This window comes from Etheostoma cragini, chromosome 5 (assembly GCF_013103735.1).
Source record: "Etheostoma cragini isolate CJK2018 chromosome 5, CSU_Ecrag_1.0, whole genome shotgun sequence".
NCBI classification, from domain to species: Eukaryota; Metazoa; Chordata; class Actinopteri; order Perciformes; family Percidae; genus Etheostoma; species Etheostoma cragini.
In genome coordinates this window covers 4,875,739-4,894,139 of record NC_048411.1, presented here as the reverse complement: position 1 = coordinate 4,894,139, position 18,401 = coordinate 4,875,739, and the positions used below count along the sequence as shown (strand labels likewise).

The following is an 18,401-nucleotide window of genomic DNA, read 5'->3' as shown; positions in this document are numbered from 1 at the left end:
TAGCACTTTTCTGTGTGTTTACAAATCATTTACAAAAAAAAGAGCAGCATCATGTCATACCCTTGTGATAGGAAAACCAACCGTGAGCAGGCAAAGACTACCCTACCCCTCCCCCCCACCCAAAAAATTGTAATTGAGTGAAAAGACCACTTTCTCCATGTAAAATATCAGCTGTCTTTCTGGTAATGCACACCATATATCTAATTAAATACTGACATATGGGAAATATGGTAGAGGGAATAACTGCACTCCTCACACACACACTTATGTAATGTGCCACTCACAGCCGGACTGGTAGCTGGAGAGATGCCAGTTCACCTCCTGGGCAATTCCAAGGCACCGAACCCCCAACTGTTCGGGGCACCTTTCCATGGCCAGACCCCTCACTCTGACATGTCTCCATTTAGTGCATGTATAAGTACTGAGCAGGTGTGTGTAATTCAGGCCTGTGTGTAAAAACAATAGAGTGAAAACAGTGTAATTTCCCCTTGTGGGATTAATAAACTAAACCTTATTTTCATACATTATTATTACAACTTTGAATCCGCTAGTGGGTTAGTGCAATGCTAACATATGTTTAAATGAATTGTGTAAAATAACAAAATATTATAATCTCAATTTAAATGGGCTGGATCTTTAACAATTCTATGCTCTCTCACTCACTCACTGTGTATGGTAAATGGAGCAAGACAAGAGAAGACCAATGGGTTAAGATGAGATTTCCGTCCATTTTGTGGTTTTAGAGTGTCAAGTGAGGCTGAAACCACAGCTGGCTGTGATGTTAGCCTGAGAGCAGGATTGACAATGCCATAAACCTCTTCCACAACCTCAAGCAAAAGCATGCTGTTGAACATTAGCGTAGCTACACTTGAGGGGAGACTTGTGGCATTTTCAAGACATATTATCCCGCATGGAACGTAGATTTAAGTAGAAGCATTTGTTATTTGGTGCCGTCATTACCAGCATCCATAACCATACCAAAAAGCAGCTTTAAGGTTTGTGAACAGCGTTATATAAATTCAATTATCATTATTATTATAAAAAGACGTTTAAGAACTGCTGACAATCTTAGGTTTAACTTTTGACTCTACAGCATATTAACTACACAAAGGAAAAATTGAGTTGTCTCAAATTGCCAAGATATATTTGTATTTCCAAGTTGTTGTTTTTTTCCATTTCAAAACCCTGCAGCCTTTGAAATATGAATTTTTGATATTGTACATTAGAGCCTTGAGTCATCTTGCGGAAGTAAGGCACAGTTATTTGGTGTACCAAGATTCCCTGCAGACGCATAACAGTTTTGCTATCACTGTTGCATCTAAAGAAACTTAGATGAAATGAGACAGACTACCACATTGCCCTTGCCCTGCCAAACTGTGTGAATATTTAGCCAAGGAAAAACGAACGGCAGAAAAAGCAGGACCTCTACAACTCCTGTATTTCGACTGTGAGGCTATGAGCCCTTTGTCTCCTTCCTTGCACATGACCCACTGCCAGGCCAGCCTTTCATGCCATGACAGGTGTGTCAAATATTAAGCTGATGGATGTGGAAACTATAATTCCTGTAATTTGTCCTCATTTCTAGGGAAATGTCAAGCATGCTGCATTTGGATGACCTCCAACCTTTGAAACATTTTGCGATCAAGTAGCTGCAATTCTAACTAAATATTTTTGTATAGTTTCTGCCTTTACATGCATGTTTTTTGTGCATTCACTCAGCAAAGAGTACGCAGAATGCATCGTGTGTATGCTCAAGGCCTGGCAAATGTTGAAATTATCTAATTCCTGATAAAAGCACAGCACAGCCGATTTTCATTTGTGTTTAAAATTGTGCCATGTCAACAGCGGCTCGGCCAGATGTGTGTATTAAAACCTCATGTGCCTGCGTGCACATATACCATACAACAAAAGGGGAACCCACTGGTGAAAACTTTGCTACATACATAGCATTGCAGAGCAAGGGTAACTTTAGATTTTTTGTGTTTCGTATTTTAAGCATGTGAGTCCGCAGTTACGAGTTTGATAAAAACTGCTTTAAACCAGAACTTTCCTATCTTCTCCTACTCTACACAAATAATCTCCTCACACCCCTCTTTAATGCTCTCTAATCACTGTCCTCAAAGCATCCTCATGAGATCTCATCACTAATTAAATCAGTGCGCCCCTCCAACTAATGTAGACATGACGACTATTTCCCAAATGAGCAAGGTGACCTTCTGTGAAAACATGATCTGCCGGGGGTTCAAAGTTAGCAATGGTTTCTACAGATCTGCCACAATCATTTGTCCCACTCTTATGATTATCCCTTGCGTTGTCCTTCTGGCTAAAAAAAAAAAAAGTCTTTCACTAACTGCTTCATCTTTTTTTGTCTCTTCATCGTTTTTGTAGCAGTTTTTTACATTGTTACCACTAGTTTTACACTGCATTTTTTTGATTTAGTTAAAAAGGCAGAAAGTATTAAAAAATTCTAACTAATATTTAAGATCAAAAGGAACGTATGTTGATAGAAAATCACAGATTGTCAAAGTGAAGTCAGAATAATTCTGTACAGTTAAAAAAAAAAAACAATTTCAATAAAAATTGGCTGAAAGAAACCCAAATGTTCTGATATAGAAACTTTGAACATTGGTCAAATTGGACCCGAGGAAGACAGGAGGGTTAACAGATAGGGCCTAGTCTCCTGTAAGTCTCTAAAAATGCTGAAAATGTGCTGTTAAGTGGCACAGTCTGTGAAAGGGGAAAGCTACAGTCCTTACTTTGAGGTCTTAAGCTGATGCTTTCTGTGGGAGTCACTCTGACATTTTGTGTTGTTCATGGCAGAGCATCCACCTTTGGAGTCAGCCGAGACGTGAGTATTTATACTGATGGCCAATGTTCACTAAACAAAATACATTGCAGTGGGAGAAACACAGGCAGATAGTCAGCTTGTCACAAATGGGCCAGGAGAAGCACGTTCCATTTTGAACCAGTTGCACCACCAAACTTAATAGCTACTGTAACTGTGCTGCAGTAGGCGTGTGTGTAATGTTCATTGTTGCTTGATTCTGATGTGGACAGGGGGGCAGAGATTTCTGAATGTGTGTGACAATGGGGGCTTGGAACCGTATAAACTAAAAGACAACACACCAACAACACCAATGCCAAAAGAGTTTAGAGTTACACAGAAATACAGCTATTATTCAGTTGTTGTGTATTACATGTAAGAATACATTAAATGTTTTTTGTATATGGGTGGTTATACATATAATTTAGCATGCTAATATATTAGCGGTTGTGACTGGGCATAGTCATTGCACAGGACACGTCTCAAAATGCTTTGTTTGTAGTAAATGGTGTATTGGGTAATAAGGTATTGTTGGAATTGAGTGTTATGTTATTGGTTTCAAATAATGGATTTCAAAGAGTTGGTTGGTAGACAATCTGAAGAGTTCCACTAATGGCTCTGTAACAGAATCCATCAAGACCAGCCTCTTCGTTCTTCCCCATGGGTCTGATACAAAATCCATCTCCTGTTAATAAGCAAATGGTCCAGGGCTGATTTATTAGCCTGTCAAATCCCCACGGTGACATAAAATCAACTCATGAGTCAGTCTTAAACTGCTAATTCACCAAACATCTTTTCAATATCAAGTGCACACACCTTGTAGGCTTGTATATTAGCAGTGAAAGACAGATGCATCCTTCATAGTGAGCTTGTCAGTTACAGGCTCAAACAACTCCTGCAGCACAATCCACTTTTCTGTTGTCCATCACAACACACTCAGGTTAGGTTTAGGTTGGCTTGCGTTTGGCATGCAAGCTACAAAGGAAACAGTATGACCGTAGAGATAAACAGACTGCTGTCGACCTTTCAAGGGTATGTAGATCTTAAAATGATAGTATCAATTTTGGGAGAAAACAGGTACAAAACTTGTTTTTCTTCCTAGCACAATTAATCTGCAACAGCACTGATGAACCATGAATTATGCATGCATGTCTTCAGATGGGTGGCTTTTTTTTAATTTTTTTTTTTTAATCTGTCTCAAGGAAACATAAATGCAAATTACAGACGACCTTGTGTTTTTGCACGGACGTTATACTGTACACCACACAAGCAGTGCTATAAATGCTGGCAAGACCTGGGTTTATTATGTTATAATGCTGTGCCACCATAATAAATTTCGTGTTAGATTGTTTTTCCTTCATTACAAATTTGATTTCCTTTACTTTATAACCATCATAATACAACTAATTCTAGTTACTAGTCTAATGCCAGACCATACTCCAGTGCAGTGTCAGCACTGGCGTTCGGTCTGGCTACACTACTATCCATTCTGGGATAGGGATAAAAACCACTCCGTCTTGTTTGTATTTCTTTCAACCAATCACAACCGTCCTGGGCGGTGCTAAGCCCAGGATACAGTAACGGTACACTTGCAAAATGGATAGCGGAAAGGAAGGGACATGCAGCGCACATGTCAGGCATCATGCCAGCAATGCGCATCCGTTGAGCCAGACTTTCATAATACTTAAGCTGTATTCTACTGTAATTTATTATCGTGATGTGGTCCGTTAGTGAGTCAACCATCCATGCCAAAAAACACATGTAAAACATGTCCAACGAACCATGTGTGCAACCACGTGACGATGTTAGTGTCAAACTGCATCCTGGCCTTAATGGACATGTTAGTCACTACATGTTGGCAAATGATAGCCATCTTACACATAACAGAAACAAAGCCACTTGGGTGTCCCATTGAATTTCCGTGCTATTAAACAAGTCTCTCCCCCTTACTCCCTGCCATCTCTCTACTGTAAAAATCTCATAAATAGTCCAACAAACATCCCAAAACTGGCCTTTTAATTATGGCTTGGTCCACTAACTCTCCAAGAAAAATATCTGGGCCTTTTAACTATGCCAAATGTTTAACTGTCTTTACTTGATTTCTGCTCTCTGCCATTTCATGCAATGGAGAAAAGAGGAGAGACATTGTCTCTGCAGTTTTGTTTAAGTCACAGTAAGTCACGGCAATGCAAAGAAAGTGTAGGTTTACTTTCCAAAACTTCCCGCGTACACCGTTTGCAGCGATATAATATATTGGCAAGGCAGAAGCGGTCACAATGCTGTTAACATTACACTTCCTGTGAGACAGGCAGGTACAACTGTGGTGTCTGGTGACTGACTGACGGGTTGAGGCGGTTGCAAGGCAAGGCAACTGTTAGATTAAAAAAAAACGTTAGAACAAATGTTTATGTTGCCGGACTAGCCTTAATTTGCATTCAACTGCCTCACATCAACCCAAGCTCCTAAAAGAATTGATTAGGTCATATCTGACATTCAACATGCAGGAGGAGGCTCATTTCACCCACACAGCTAACAGCAGAGAGTTGTTCTGTTAATTAGGTCACGTCTGGCATTTAACTTATAGAGAGAAAAAGGTTTGTTCGACAGCAGGAAGCAAACACGTGGTTAAGGCTTTAAACCATCCCTTGCTGTGCTGAGACTAGATTAAAACACATGATATCTTTTGATCTGTGTCCGGGAGAAACCCAAATGTGCACGCAAGGCTATGAAGAAAGCCAATGAAATGCACCCAACACATCACCATGCTAACAACGGACCAATGGAAATAGAATAGCCCCAGGTACAGGGAATATAATTCTGAAACTTCCAATGATTCAAGACTGATTGGTGTGACTCCTGAAGCTGCTGTGTAACATTTGGTAACGTCGTTCTCTTAACCGGAAGTAGGCCTATTGACAATCGATAAAGCCACCGTGTCTTGAGAAGCTCAAGCTTGTTGATTTATTGTTCACTTTTAACTCAATTTACATCAACTTTGCAAACTCTTTTTCCTCTCTCTTTCCTCAAAGCGGCACTGATACCACACCGGCACTGAAGGCATCCTGCCATTCTTGCTATAACTTGCACTACTCGCGTAAGGGGGTTGTGGTACTTTCTTCGCTTTTCTACCGCGGTAAGAAAAAAATCCATACAGTCCCTGCCCTACCCACTACTAGAGATGGTCCGATACCTATTTTTTGCTTTCCAATACCGATGATTGCGTATCGGACAATAAAGAGTTCTGGTCCAATACCAGCGTGTCATGTATTTTATGTTTTAACAGCTGTATATGGATGTGATTTCTATCTTTGTTGTCGAACTGGCTCAGGTTTAACTCTTTGTGAAACATGAACAAACAATGATTGCCGCAGAACCTTTTTATTATCCAGTTTGACAGTCAGTTATAATGGAAAAAGAACATAAAATAAACTACTTTAACGTTGATTTTCTTTAGGGCTTTGATGCAAGGTATCGGATCGGTACATAAACTACAGCGTTTTAGGGAGTATTGGAAGCGACATCTCTACCCACTACTACCCACTGCCACAGAGCATCTGATCACAACCACATGCAAAGTAGCCTGCCCCATAAAAACATTGGAAGAGGGTTTATTAAATATAAACTCTTTTTTTTTAAATGGCATATGTCTGGTTTACTGGAAGGCATGCATATACAGTGTATGCATGCTTAGGGTTAGGACCAAAAACAGCTTCTTATAGTCAAATACAACACTTTGTATATGAAGTTTCGTTCATACTTTAAATTCAGACCCATTTGCAAAGACGCAACAAGCAGCAACACAAATCAAATTATCTACAGACCTATTTTTTATGGTATAGACATGTGTCTACGTTGCAGCAACTTTAAAGTGGAACAGATATTTAGTGACTTCTGACATTTCAAGATTATGTGCCTTGTAATATGTAATAAATAATGAAAAAGTCATTCCTCTTGTCATAGATCTCTCCACAGCTTTATTCCAGATATCCTGACAGAAACAATCACAAATTCATGTCTGTGTTATACTCTCTAAAAGCTATCACCAGTCCCTAGACCAGGCCAGTCGTGAGTCCAGCTAGAGTCTTTATAACTCTGTTGTATGTAATGCGATCAGTACAACACAGCCAGCCAAAACCTCAGGGAATCACCCAGCATCAAGCAGGCAGTCGAGAGAGGCTTTGGCTGGTAACCTTTTACAAGGCTGTCCTTCAAAAACGGTTTGATGCATTTTATTAGCCTAGCAGATTGTAAGGGAGGAATGGGAAGCCAGGGAACGCAATGAAAACAAGTGGCTGTTCCTGCTGGTAGAAATTTGATGTCCAATCATCTCTGCTTCACATAGGCTGTTGGAGCTCTGTTTCTATTTGATGTATCACCATTTCAGTACAGAACCCTTCGTTTATGAAGCAAGGCTTTTCCTACAGCCAGTCACACTCACTGGTCTGTGGTTTCTGCTGGACATTGTCCAGTTTTCACATTCAACGAATATGTTCCCGACATGCACAACCCCTCCCATCATGTTGAATCAGTATCAACGTACAGCATGCTCTCTATATATATACTGTACATATATATGTAGCCAGGCAAAGTAAACTCACATTTAATCAGGCCCAGATTGCTATTCAGTACAACAGCAGAAGACAAATCCTCCCCCTTCAGTTTGGCTTCAATGGATCTTGGTTATATGGCATCATAAGGACATGGGTTTACAGCCACTATAAATTTGGTGCAGTTTAAATCCTGGCTGTTTATAGATCTATGGAGCCCTATTCAACTCCAGAGAATACTTAGAGACACCAGGGAGCAGAGACACAAGGATACTTGCAGAAAGTTTTGATGCAACCGCATACAATGTTGAAACGCTCCAAATAGGTAATGGCCTTGGTGTTAGACTTAAGAGTATTTGTTAAAGGTAAGGGCAATCCCCTTCGCTGACTGGATTGCCCTTCACATTTCTGCAAGATGTCATTTAAAAAACGTCGTTTATCCAAAGGATCAAATACAGCAATTACTGATTTCACAGTTAATTCAACATGAAACGTTAGAGACGTGTGTAATGGTCAGTGTTCTTGAGTGTACCCTGGTGTTATAGATGGAGGTAAGGTAACTTTTCAACTGAATTAAAGTTAAAGGTCACCTTATGATTGTATTAGAGACAAGACTGACAGGTGAAACAGCTAATCCTAGAGCCCCACTGATATATTGGCGGGCTGATATTAGGCATTTCCCAAACTAATTTGTCCACCAGAAGGCGCTCTACAGGGAGGGAAAAAAGTATTTGATCCCCTGCTGATTTTGCACATTTGCCCAAATTTGGCCGTGTGTTTTGGGTCATTGTCATGCTGGCTGGAATACCCATCCATGACCCATTCTCAATGCCATGGCTGAGGGAAGGAGGTTCTCACCCAAGATTTGACGGTACACGGCTCCGTCCATCGTCCCTTTGTTGCGGTGAAGTTGTCCTGTCCTCTTAGCAGAAAAACATGATGCAAAAGCATGATGTTTCTGCCTCCATGTTTGACGGTGGGGATGGTGCTCTTGGGATCATAGGCAGCATTCCTCCTCCTCCTAACACGGGGAGTTGAGTTGATGCCAAAGAGCTCCATTTTGGTCTCATCTGACCACAACACCCACCCGGTTGTCCTCTGAATCACTCAGATGTTCATTGGCAAACTTCACATAGGCCTGTTTATCTGCTTTCTTGAGCAGGGGGACCTTGTGGGCGCTCTGGGATTTCAGTCCTTCACGGCGTAGTGTGTTACCAATTCTTTTCTTGGTGTATATGGTCCCAGCTGCCTTGAGATCACTGACAAGATCCTCCCGTTTAGTTCTGGGCTGATTCCTCACTGTTCTCATGATCATCGCAACTTCACGAGGTGAGATCTTGCATGGAGCCCCAGGCCGAGAAAGATTGACAGTTCTTTTGTGTTGCTTCCATTTGCAAATAATCGCACCAACTGTTGTCACCTTCTCACCAAGCTGCTAGGCAATGGTCTTGTAGCCCATTCCAGACTTGTGTAGGTCAACAATCTTGTCCCTGAGAGCTCTTTGGTCTAGGAGAGTTTGGTATATGATTGATTGATTGCTTCTGTGGACAGGTATCTTTTGTTTAGGTAACGAGCTGAGATTAGGCGCACACTCTTAAAGGGAGTGCTCCTAATCTCAGTTTGTTCCTGTTTAAAAGACACCTGGGAGCCAAAAATCTTTCTGATTGAGAGGGGGCCAAATACATATTTCCCTCATTAAAATGCAAATCAATTCATAACATTTTTGACACGCGCTTTCTGGATTTTCTCGTTGTTATTCTGTCTCTCACTATTCAAATAAATCTACCATTAAAATTATAGACTGGTAATTTCTATGTCAGCGGCCTAACATACAAAATCAGAAGGGGATTAAATACTCCCCCCCCCCCCCCCCTCACTGTACACTGCTGGCAACACTTTAATTATTTTTTGGTATTGTGTTTTTGTACAAAGGAGTTTCATTTTCATATCTCATGTTTGTATTTATACATTTAACAGAACTTAGATATTTTTTGATGTTCCTCTGTTCTGTTGTGACAAAATAACTATCAAATCATTTGTAGTGAGAACTAATTAACTACAAATAACTCGTTTGAGAAATCTGTTTTTTTCTGGATTTTCTTTTTTTAAATATACTGTATATAGCCCAATAAATTGGATTTTTAAATAACCAAATATTTGTATCGACCTCAAAAGTCCTTTACCGGTAGGGCTCTAGCGAATACTTTAGACTTGCTTATGGCTTCTGAGTAGCTATCAGTTGGCATGGATTTTGTGTGGTTTTCCATGAGAGTTTTGGTTATATTCCATCCACGTTGCATGCATATGTTGTTTTATATGTACCACTGTCAAAATGTATGCATGTTGGGAAGCACATTATGCATTGAGTACTCTTTGATAGATTGTTTTGGGCATATTGCTGAGGTAGGGAGAAATCTGATAGCTACTTTACATATAAAAATGATCTACAGCTGTATTATAATGAAATAAAGTCCCAGGATTAAATATAAATATTTTTGTCCTATCAGTATTGACAGTACACATCTATTACCATGATGATTTGAGAACATTTCAGAAAGCGTGACAAGAATAAAGCCTGCAGCACTATCCCCTGCAAATCTAACACATCCTGTATGATGAATGACCTTTTGCCTTTCTCCTTAGTAACAGTGGCTTTACTCCAAGATTGACCAAAATTGACTTCCCCACCTCAGTATGTCTGCATCATTGACATCCTAATGCGCATGTTCCTCTTTCAAAGCCCGGTTAAGTCACAGAACTCGCCTGACGGACATTCTCAATACACCTTCCCTTTCTGACTGAATGAACAGGTTAATATAACCCAGACAAGGGCATTCACCTAATTATCAGCTCTGCCTGCCTTTCATGCTGTGACACCAAACACCAAAAAATAATCAAATCATAGCCAGAAATTATTACTCATAACCCATTTCATTACCCAAGCTAGATGATGCTGATCTCTGCTTATTTAGTACCCTGTCTGCAATGTGTTCATTAGCATGTTATAGAATTTTTTTACACACATTGGAGCCTATGTGTAGCAGCCTATGTAGTATAATTGGGAGTATGGCTGTGACTGTGGTTATATATATGGTCACGTACCAAAAAGCAGTTTCCGACTTGCTCAATAACATCTTTGGGGTCTGATGACATAGCCATGGGGTTATACTTCATACTGGCTAAAAACCTCTTTCTGGCAAGTCACAGTAGGACGAGGAGGATTGGCTGAAGAAAAATCAACGACTGTTTAATACAACGTAGAGTGAGTGGGCAGGGGTGCTACTGAGGGAAAAAAATGCACAGGAAAGAGCTCTTTCCATCCCATACTGCCTAACATGTCACATACAGTACTTTCTTTTGTTTTGAAATGTATTTGACAGAGAGAATAGCAATCATGACCCTCCTCTTCAATGACATCTCGACAAATAAAGAACCTACCCCCACTCACCCCAACACCCACCCCGCAGCATCACCAAGAAATGGGAGAAATGCCAGCTCCTCATTAAGGGATGCTCCAGATTCTTGCTGAAGCCTTGAGCAGCCATCAGGCCCAGCCTACATTGTGACACATTTGGGTGATGTGTTTCACCTTGGGGCTGCTGGACCTTGCAAAAACCAGCCACTCGGGCACACAAAGCTACATCCACAGTCCTCTGAGGGAAAGATGTGGTGTCTCTCTCTATAACCAAGACTGATATCAATTGTATGTGATGAGCAAGTAACTGGCACTTCTCAATGGTTTTCTACAGGTGCACTGCATCAGAAATTGTTTATATCAGTCTGAAACAATCAGGAAGTATGTCTTGTTGATCTAACTTGCAGCAACAACTTGATTGCAGAGTTTTTCACACGAAGACAGGGCTCTGGACTAGCTTTTTCTACTAGGAGCACTGTTTTAACTCCATTACTGATACATGTTTAGGTATCAAATACAGAAACTAAAATGAGCTGTTTTATTTTAGTGCACAGTCACATGTTAATTGGTGCTGTCAGTTAAAACCATTTTAAGGGTGTCAATCTTTTTATCGCAAGATTAACGTTCTTTCTGGGCTAGCAAACTTTGTAGTTTTTTGCACATGCTGTGAAGAAAAGGACAGGTACGCCGCACACGCGCCGTTTGGGCTTGCGAGCTGGGCAAAGAGTAGTACCGTTACGTTTTGAGTAGATGGCGAGCGCGAGACACCGAAATAGACGGCAAGAAGATTCTGGATGGAAAGTTTACTTTTTAAAAGTTGCCAAAATGGTTTCATTGACAAGACCAAAGTGATCTGTGTGTTCTGTCGTTGTGAACTGAGCTACCATCACAGCACGTCCAGTCTGAAATACCCCTTGATGGCCAAGCACACAGCTGATACCAATCCCCCCGTCCGTCAAAGTATTTTTTTTCACCCTTTTATTGATGGTCAGTGTTACATTGTATGAGAGATTATTTGTTCCAAGTGTGAATGATACATGTGAAATGAAACACTACAGTAGGCTTTATGCCAAGGTTGTTTTCAATAAAAAAAACAACAAGCCAATCCACTTTTCCATAATGATAAGCGGTGAGAAAAAAAATAAGACAAAAAGAAATCAAGGAACATTTAGAATAGATAGAAATGTGCTATTAATTGCGAGTTAACTATGACATTAATGCGATTACATATTTGAATCGTTTGACAGCACTGAGTATCACCAATCTGTTTTAAGGGAATAGTCTTTGTCAAGCTCAGGTTAAAACACCAGATCTGCAGCACGGTCACTTGCCTTGTGCATGGACTCACGGCACTGCTCTGCTGAGAGTTAACAGGGGGAACACTGGGATAGATATTTTGGCTTTATCTTAAAAACAAACATGAAACACTGATGCCAATTAAATGAATCTACTTATTATTTATCGAAAGTGTTGAAACGCCGTTCTGACCCATTACCTCTGGCCAACTCTGGCAGACTTTTCAACAAGAAATAAAATGTCACACTTGTCGTAATAAATACTCGCACTGCCTCAAAAAATGGTCGCATTCTGCGACCATTTTTGGTTGCCGTCTGGAGCCCTGGAAGATGAATAACCTGCTGCTGCCTTGTTGATTGGAAAAGTTAATCAAATGCATGGCTCAAATGTAAACACATGCATCAGGCATTGCGTTAGAGATAACTGCCAAAGTACCCAACACATTGCTTTTATATAAAAAAAATATAGCTTTTTTTTCAAGCATAGAGATGTTACTAGTTTTCTTTATATGCTTAGCTGTATGCAATTCATTTTTAACAATGTGCTATATTTAGGTTTCAGTTAAATGTAATTTACACAGAATAAAAAAAGACTAGTCCCTTTAAGAGGTGCATCCCTTTGCTACACACACTAACTGTACTTGCTCTGCTTTCACACAACAGCTGCTGTTCTGACTGTCTTGCGTTGCACAATTACCTGTATTGATATTGTGGATAGTGTATCATTATAGGATTGTATATTATGAATCCTACCCCTAAGGTGTGTTCATTTAATGAAATCCACAGCAGATGAATGCCCTTGCGAGTCCCAGAAGACATTGAAATAATAATTACAAAACCACGCAACCCAATGACCTTATTGACCACCTACAAATAATAGTGTGCTGGGCTGTGGTGCATAAGGGGGGAAATTTGATTTACCCTGCTGTGAGTGTTCCTGAATATGTGCTGAAGTGCAATGTGCCTCTTACGTAATTAGCCTCCTATGCCAAATTTGATTTGTTTTGGTTAATCTCCCTGTAATTACCCTCTGAAGCAAATATGAAAAGTGCTTGAAGGATAATTGATACAGTTAAATGACATGATCATCTCCTGTTACATTTTACTTTGTTAGGATAAAATACAAATTCAATCCAACATTTTGACATCACATGGGTGTTTTGGTCCAGCACACCACTTTGCAATGTCACTTCCATCTGTGCTCTATCCGCTGCCTCCCTCCCTCCTTCCATGTGAGTGCTCTGCCACAGAGACCATTCTGTCTATCGACCATTCTGTCTAGGACACGCAGGCAAGTATTACTCAAATCTATAGCAAGAGTAGGAAAGGAAACCGCGAACTGTTTGACAGAAACTTACATCGCCGACAGTCACTTATACCCGGGAGCTGAGGTGACCTTCTCAGATTTCATTGCTTTTTTTTCTCTCCCTCCTTCACAGAACAAGTAAGTAGTTAGAGCGGAACCATTTCCCCACACACCCAAGCTGTCAGAGTGCAGAACTGCTTTTGTGTTGTCTGTTTGAAGGCAGGCTTCACTAAAACTGTCTTTACTGCAAACAGTACTGCTGTCATTTTACAGTAGCTGCTCTGGTTAAATAAATCATCTGGAATCACACTTGTCACACAGGCCCTAAGATTATCCATGTGTAGTGAGTCAGATTATTGAGAGTGTCATCTCAGAGAATGTGTTCACCATGTAAAGCCCTCCTACTGTATCTCTTTGATTTGATTTACAAACATGAACACTACTGATCCTAAAGCCAGTGGTATTAAGCCCTAAAGGTCACTTAACACTATTTTAAAAAGGTACAAGGGGGCTGACAACATGTGCTGCGTTTGGGGACATGTAAATATGAATATTCCCAGTGACCTACCTTTGGTCAACGCCTCCCTTTGATTTCCACACGTCTGTGTTGTAAACTACATCTCTGCCTGCCTAGTGTGCCGAACACAAACTAACAGATATGAGCATAAACATAAAAGCCTAACTATTCAGAAAACACTCGGTAATTTATTTTGACTTTTTCCAGAAACGAACCTGTCATTCTCGGCTGACACATCTTTGAAAAAAGCGCGAGTAAGCTCCGTTATTGTAAAACATATTCAAACTGATTTAGGTTATGGGCTAGCGTGTGTCTAAGAGTGATAAACACACAAACGGCAATGTTTTTATGAGGATAATTTTGCGACTAGTTTATTCTTTTAATTATTTATTTTTTTACCTTTTGGGGATCGACTTACCAAGCACACACTTTATCCATCCTTTCTTTACCATTACAGTTACATAGTAAATGCTTTCGACGGTGCAAAACAAAAAAAGTGATGAAAAATAGAGGTCGAGCACAGGCGTAGCCAAAAATCAATAATCTCCTTAAAGTTAGGACTAAATACGAGCCGAAAGACTTCTCTGGTCTCGCGCGTCAGTCATGCACACAACGCCCATCTTCATCGAGGGGGAAACCGAGACACAAGATGAAGAAATACAGTTCCCCTTGTGCTCTTACCGTCGAAGACCTTGAAACGACGACGGCCACGACATCCTGGATTTCTTCAGCCCGGGTCGGTGCCCCGTGTCCACCGCGTAAGTCCGGTCCATGTTCCTCGGGTTGAGGTATCTCTCGGTGTCCGAAAAGCCTCTTTGTCTCACGCGGTCGTTCTTGCGCACTCCCCCCAGCGCGTGGTGGAGCGGAGAGAGCGCCGGCTGGTTCTGCTGCCTCCACAGATGTTTGGGCGCCTTCGCACTCACGCCGGTTCCGCCGCCGGCAGTGTCCACTTTCCCGCAGGCAGGGTCCATCCTCGCCCGGCTGGTTTTTTATTACTTTGTAAAAGAAATAAACACTTTAGGAGCATTCAATGGAATGACCTGGTGGAAGTTGATGGAAAGGTGGGGGTGGGGGGGGAGTTTAAAAAGGTGTTTTTAGAAAATAAATAAATCCCAAATTAGAACTAGAAATAATCGAGACACCTTTGTAGTTACTCCAGGTGTTTCACGCCCACGTTGCTTTTTGGAGCTCAAGTAATGAGTTTAACTCCATCAACTTTATTGTCACTGCCTTGCAGAAACTGGACAGGGAGAACCATGAATCCATTTACGCATCACGAGGTAGACCTCTATGTGGTTTGGAAAGGGGGAAGTGTCCCGGAGCGAGGCTGCGAGGAGGAACTCGCCTGAAATGAGTCCGGTTTCCAAATGCTCCCCGCTTCTCCGTACACGCCCATATCAGCAAGGTGTCCGCACGGGCGGATGGTCTTCCCACAATACTATGCAATCTTCAGTAGTTGGAGCTATCTTGATCCACGCGGTGTGCGTAAAACCAGTCAGACGTGACAACGCCGTTCTTACCTTCGCAAGTCCCCTGGAAGGAACAAGCTGCGACGGAGTATAGTGAGCAGGATGATAAGTTACACCCAGGGGACCCTCCCGAAGCGCCTCCCCTGAAATCCACTGTGAGTGAACAGCAGGACAGAGCCAGGTGACTAAATCATACAACAACATTGAGCCAGTCTCATTATCCACTAGTCCAAATTATATTTAGGCTTATCACATAAATGCAGGCATTTAACACACTGCATGTGCATAAAATCAGCTTGACCCACGTTATTAAACAGGATTACAGGATGGATGGATGTGTCTGTAATGTCCACAGGGCACAGGGGAGTGCAAACATCCAGCCACCTTGTTAAAGCTTTCGTCCTCTGTTGTTTGTCATAATTTCCAGGGAAAAGGGACTTTCCTACACTCCCGTAGCAGCTCATGCCTATTACTCTGCAAGATCACTGTGTGGGCCTGGCAGTCTCTCCTGTTTTAACACAATAGATGTATTTCTCTCAGAAACAAGGTGACTAAAAACAGAAGTGGCCAGAGGGCAGGGCAATATGGACAAAATCAAATATCACGATATTTTTAACCAAATACCTCGATATTGCAACAATATTGTAGTGTTGATTATTGGTGCTTTCACGAAATTTTTACAGAATGAGATTTTTGATAACTAATCATCAGTAATGTGGATATATTGACTAAGGGGGTAAAGAAAAATACCATTGTCATAGTTACAACGGTCTGTTAAGTTCAGAAAATGGCATACCTTTACTGTAATGCATCCTTTAAAACCAGGAAAAACCACTTATGCCGTATTATAATATTACGATATCTAAAATCTAAGACGATATCTAGTCTCATATCACAATCTATATAGTACCGGTATATTACCCACCTCTGAGTGGCAGATAACGGAAATGAGGACAGGACAGCACACATAGCAGATAGAATAGGTGCGTGCCTTTTATGCAACCAGGAGCAGCTCATGTGTGGACTTTGTGTTGGTCTACCTTTACATCTGAAGTTAACCATACTCCCTGCAGGAATGCACCGACAACAACAAAACTGAATACTGCACATACTGAGAACTGACCTGAAACCTAATGTGCATATTCATTTAATTTATTTGCCCATTTTTTAGTTCCTAAACAAGGCGATGGGAAAGTGTGTATCACTTGTTTAAAAGTGTGTAAAAGTTACTGTCTCCAGACATGTAAAAATCAGAAAACAGAGTGGCTGAAAGATGATGGTATAATGGACAACACCACAGAGTTTAAGGAAGAGTGCAGAAGAAAAACACACGCATGACAATGTACATAAAAAAATTGTTGCATCGAGATGCATCGATAAATTGGTTTAGAATCAAATTGTTAGCCTCTGAATTGAAATTGAATCGTGAGTTGGCCTGAGATTCCCCCTAGTTGCCAATATGGCTATTGGATTTTATTTGTAGACATGTTGACATGTGAATCTGTCAGTAGTCACAACATGATCGCTTCGAGCCATACGGTGCTTTCAGGCAGCATGATAAAAACAGTATAACTAATATGTTTTGATATACATTATCCTCAATTAGTTTTAGATTGTAAGGCAGTTCTCCCTACCCTTACAAAATGTGTTGCTTTTCGCTACATGTAGCATATTGATTGATCAGTGAACGTCACGATTACTTGCAAGATTCCACATGAAGAGTTGAATGAGGTTTAACAAGGAGAAACTTGCATGATAATTTGCTATATTCATTTTATTCTCATGTTTGATTTCATTTCTACTTATGTTGATTTAGACCGTTATTCGGGGATAATAGGATATTGGCTGAGATAACTCAGCATTGCAGTATCCGGGCCAATGCATGTTTAACAGATCAGCCAAATCTGACTATCATGAAACTACATACACGATGGGACATGACTGATGGTGTATGAAGTTTCTTAGGTCACAACACAATTTTATAACCCTTATAGAATATAACAAAAGTAGCAAGTGTAACTACGGTTCACGGTCAGTAAGGATGAAATACAATATCTGAAATTACGGGAGAAAAAGTGGGATCTTAAAAAGTAAATTAAAAAGGAGAAAAACAGTTGATTTCCAATTGATCTCTGACATAATGCATATGATGGGATGACATTTTAGTTTTAATCAATGTAGCTGGTTTTGATCCAGCATTGAGCAACTATCTAATACTATTATTGGTACAGCCTTTGTCAGTACAAATGTATATCTTAACACTCTCTCCTAGGACTTGTATCTACCAGCACAATACATGTATGTTTATGCATTTAAGACATGTATTTTAAGGCAGTGAGAGCTATGAACTATTTAAAATCTCTATTATTTCCATAGATTAAACAAAAGAAAGAGCATGACTATGAGAGCCTCTGATGGAAACACACAGTGTTGCACTACTTTGTGCAACTTCTTGGCCCGTTCATTAATACTGCAGAGTCTTAATAAGCCACATACAAAGTTAATGTCACTAAATTCTCTCCAAAGTTGCAGTTGGAGCATTTTGTACAGCACGTCTTTCATCCTTAATGGTTTACAACCGTATATTTCTTCTTCACAGCTGTGCTGAATTATAGATGATTCTAGCTTGAAGCAAGGTTCAGATGTATGGCCTTTGTAAAAGTCCTCCCCAGCAACCATTTTTCTCTCCACAGTCCATTCTTTTCGTTAAAACTTTGTAGGTCCTGTTATGAGAGCAGTCTTCCTTGATGTGATGATAACATGATGGGACATGACGGATGGTTTAATAAGGTAGGCCTTTATCATACTTTGATCAGGTGGGGTTTGTTTTGGGTGCTGCATGCAATAGTTTTCAAAAGTAAAATGACAAATAGAACTAGTTTTTTAAATTCTCCAAGAAAAATGTAAAGGCAATGAGAATCAGATGGGTCAGTTGGTAGAGCGGGCGCCCATATATATATATACACTACCGTTCAAAAGTTTGGGGTCACATTGAAATGTCCTTATTTTTGAAGGAAAAGCACTGTAC

The 18,401-nt window shown here is 40.5% G+C and overlaps 1 protein-coding gene across 2 annotated transcripts in view; it reads right to left on the bottom strand.

The window, feature by feature from the left end:
- Positions 1-18,401, bottom strand: part of pde4d (phosphodiesterase 4D, cAMP-specific) — a 181,788-nt gene that overhangs the window by 123,666 nt on the left and 39,721 nt on the right. The window contains exon 1 of one of the 2 annotated variants that reach the window (XM_034872667.1): positions 14,586-14,875. The exons of the other annotated variant lie outside the window; for it this stretch is intronic. Within the exon in view, the coding sequence (XP_034728558.1) occupies positions 14,586-14,875 (290 nt within the window). Of the gene's footprint in view, positions 1-14,585; positions 14,876-18,401 lie in introns of those variants that run through there. 2 annotated transcript variants of the gene reach the window in all.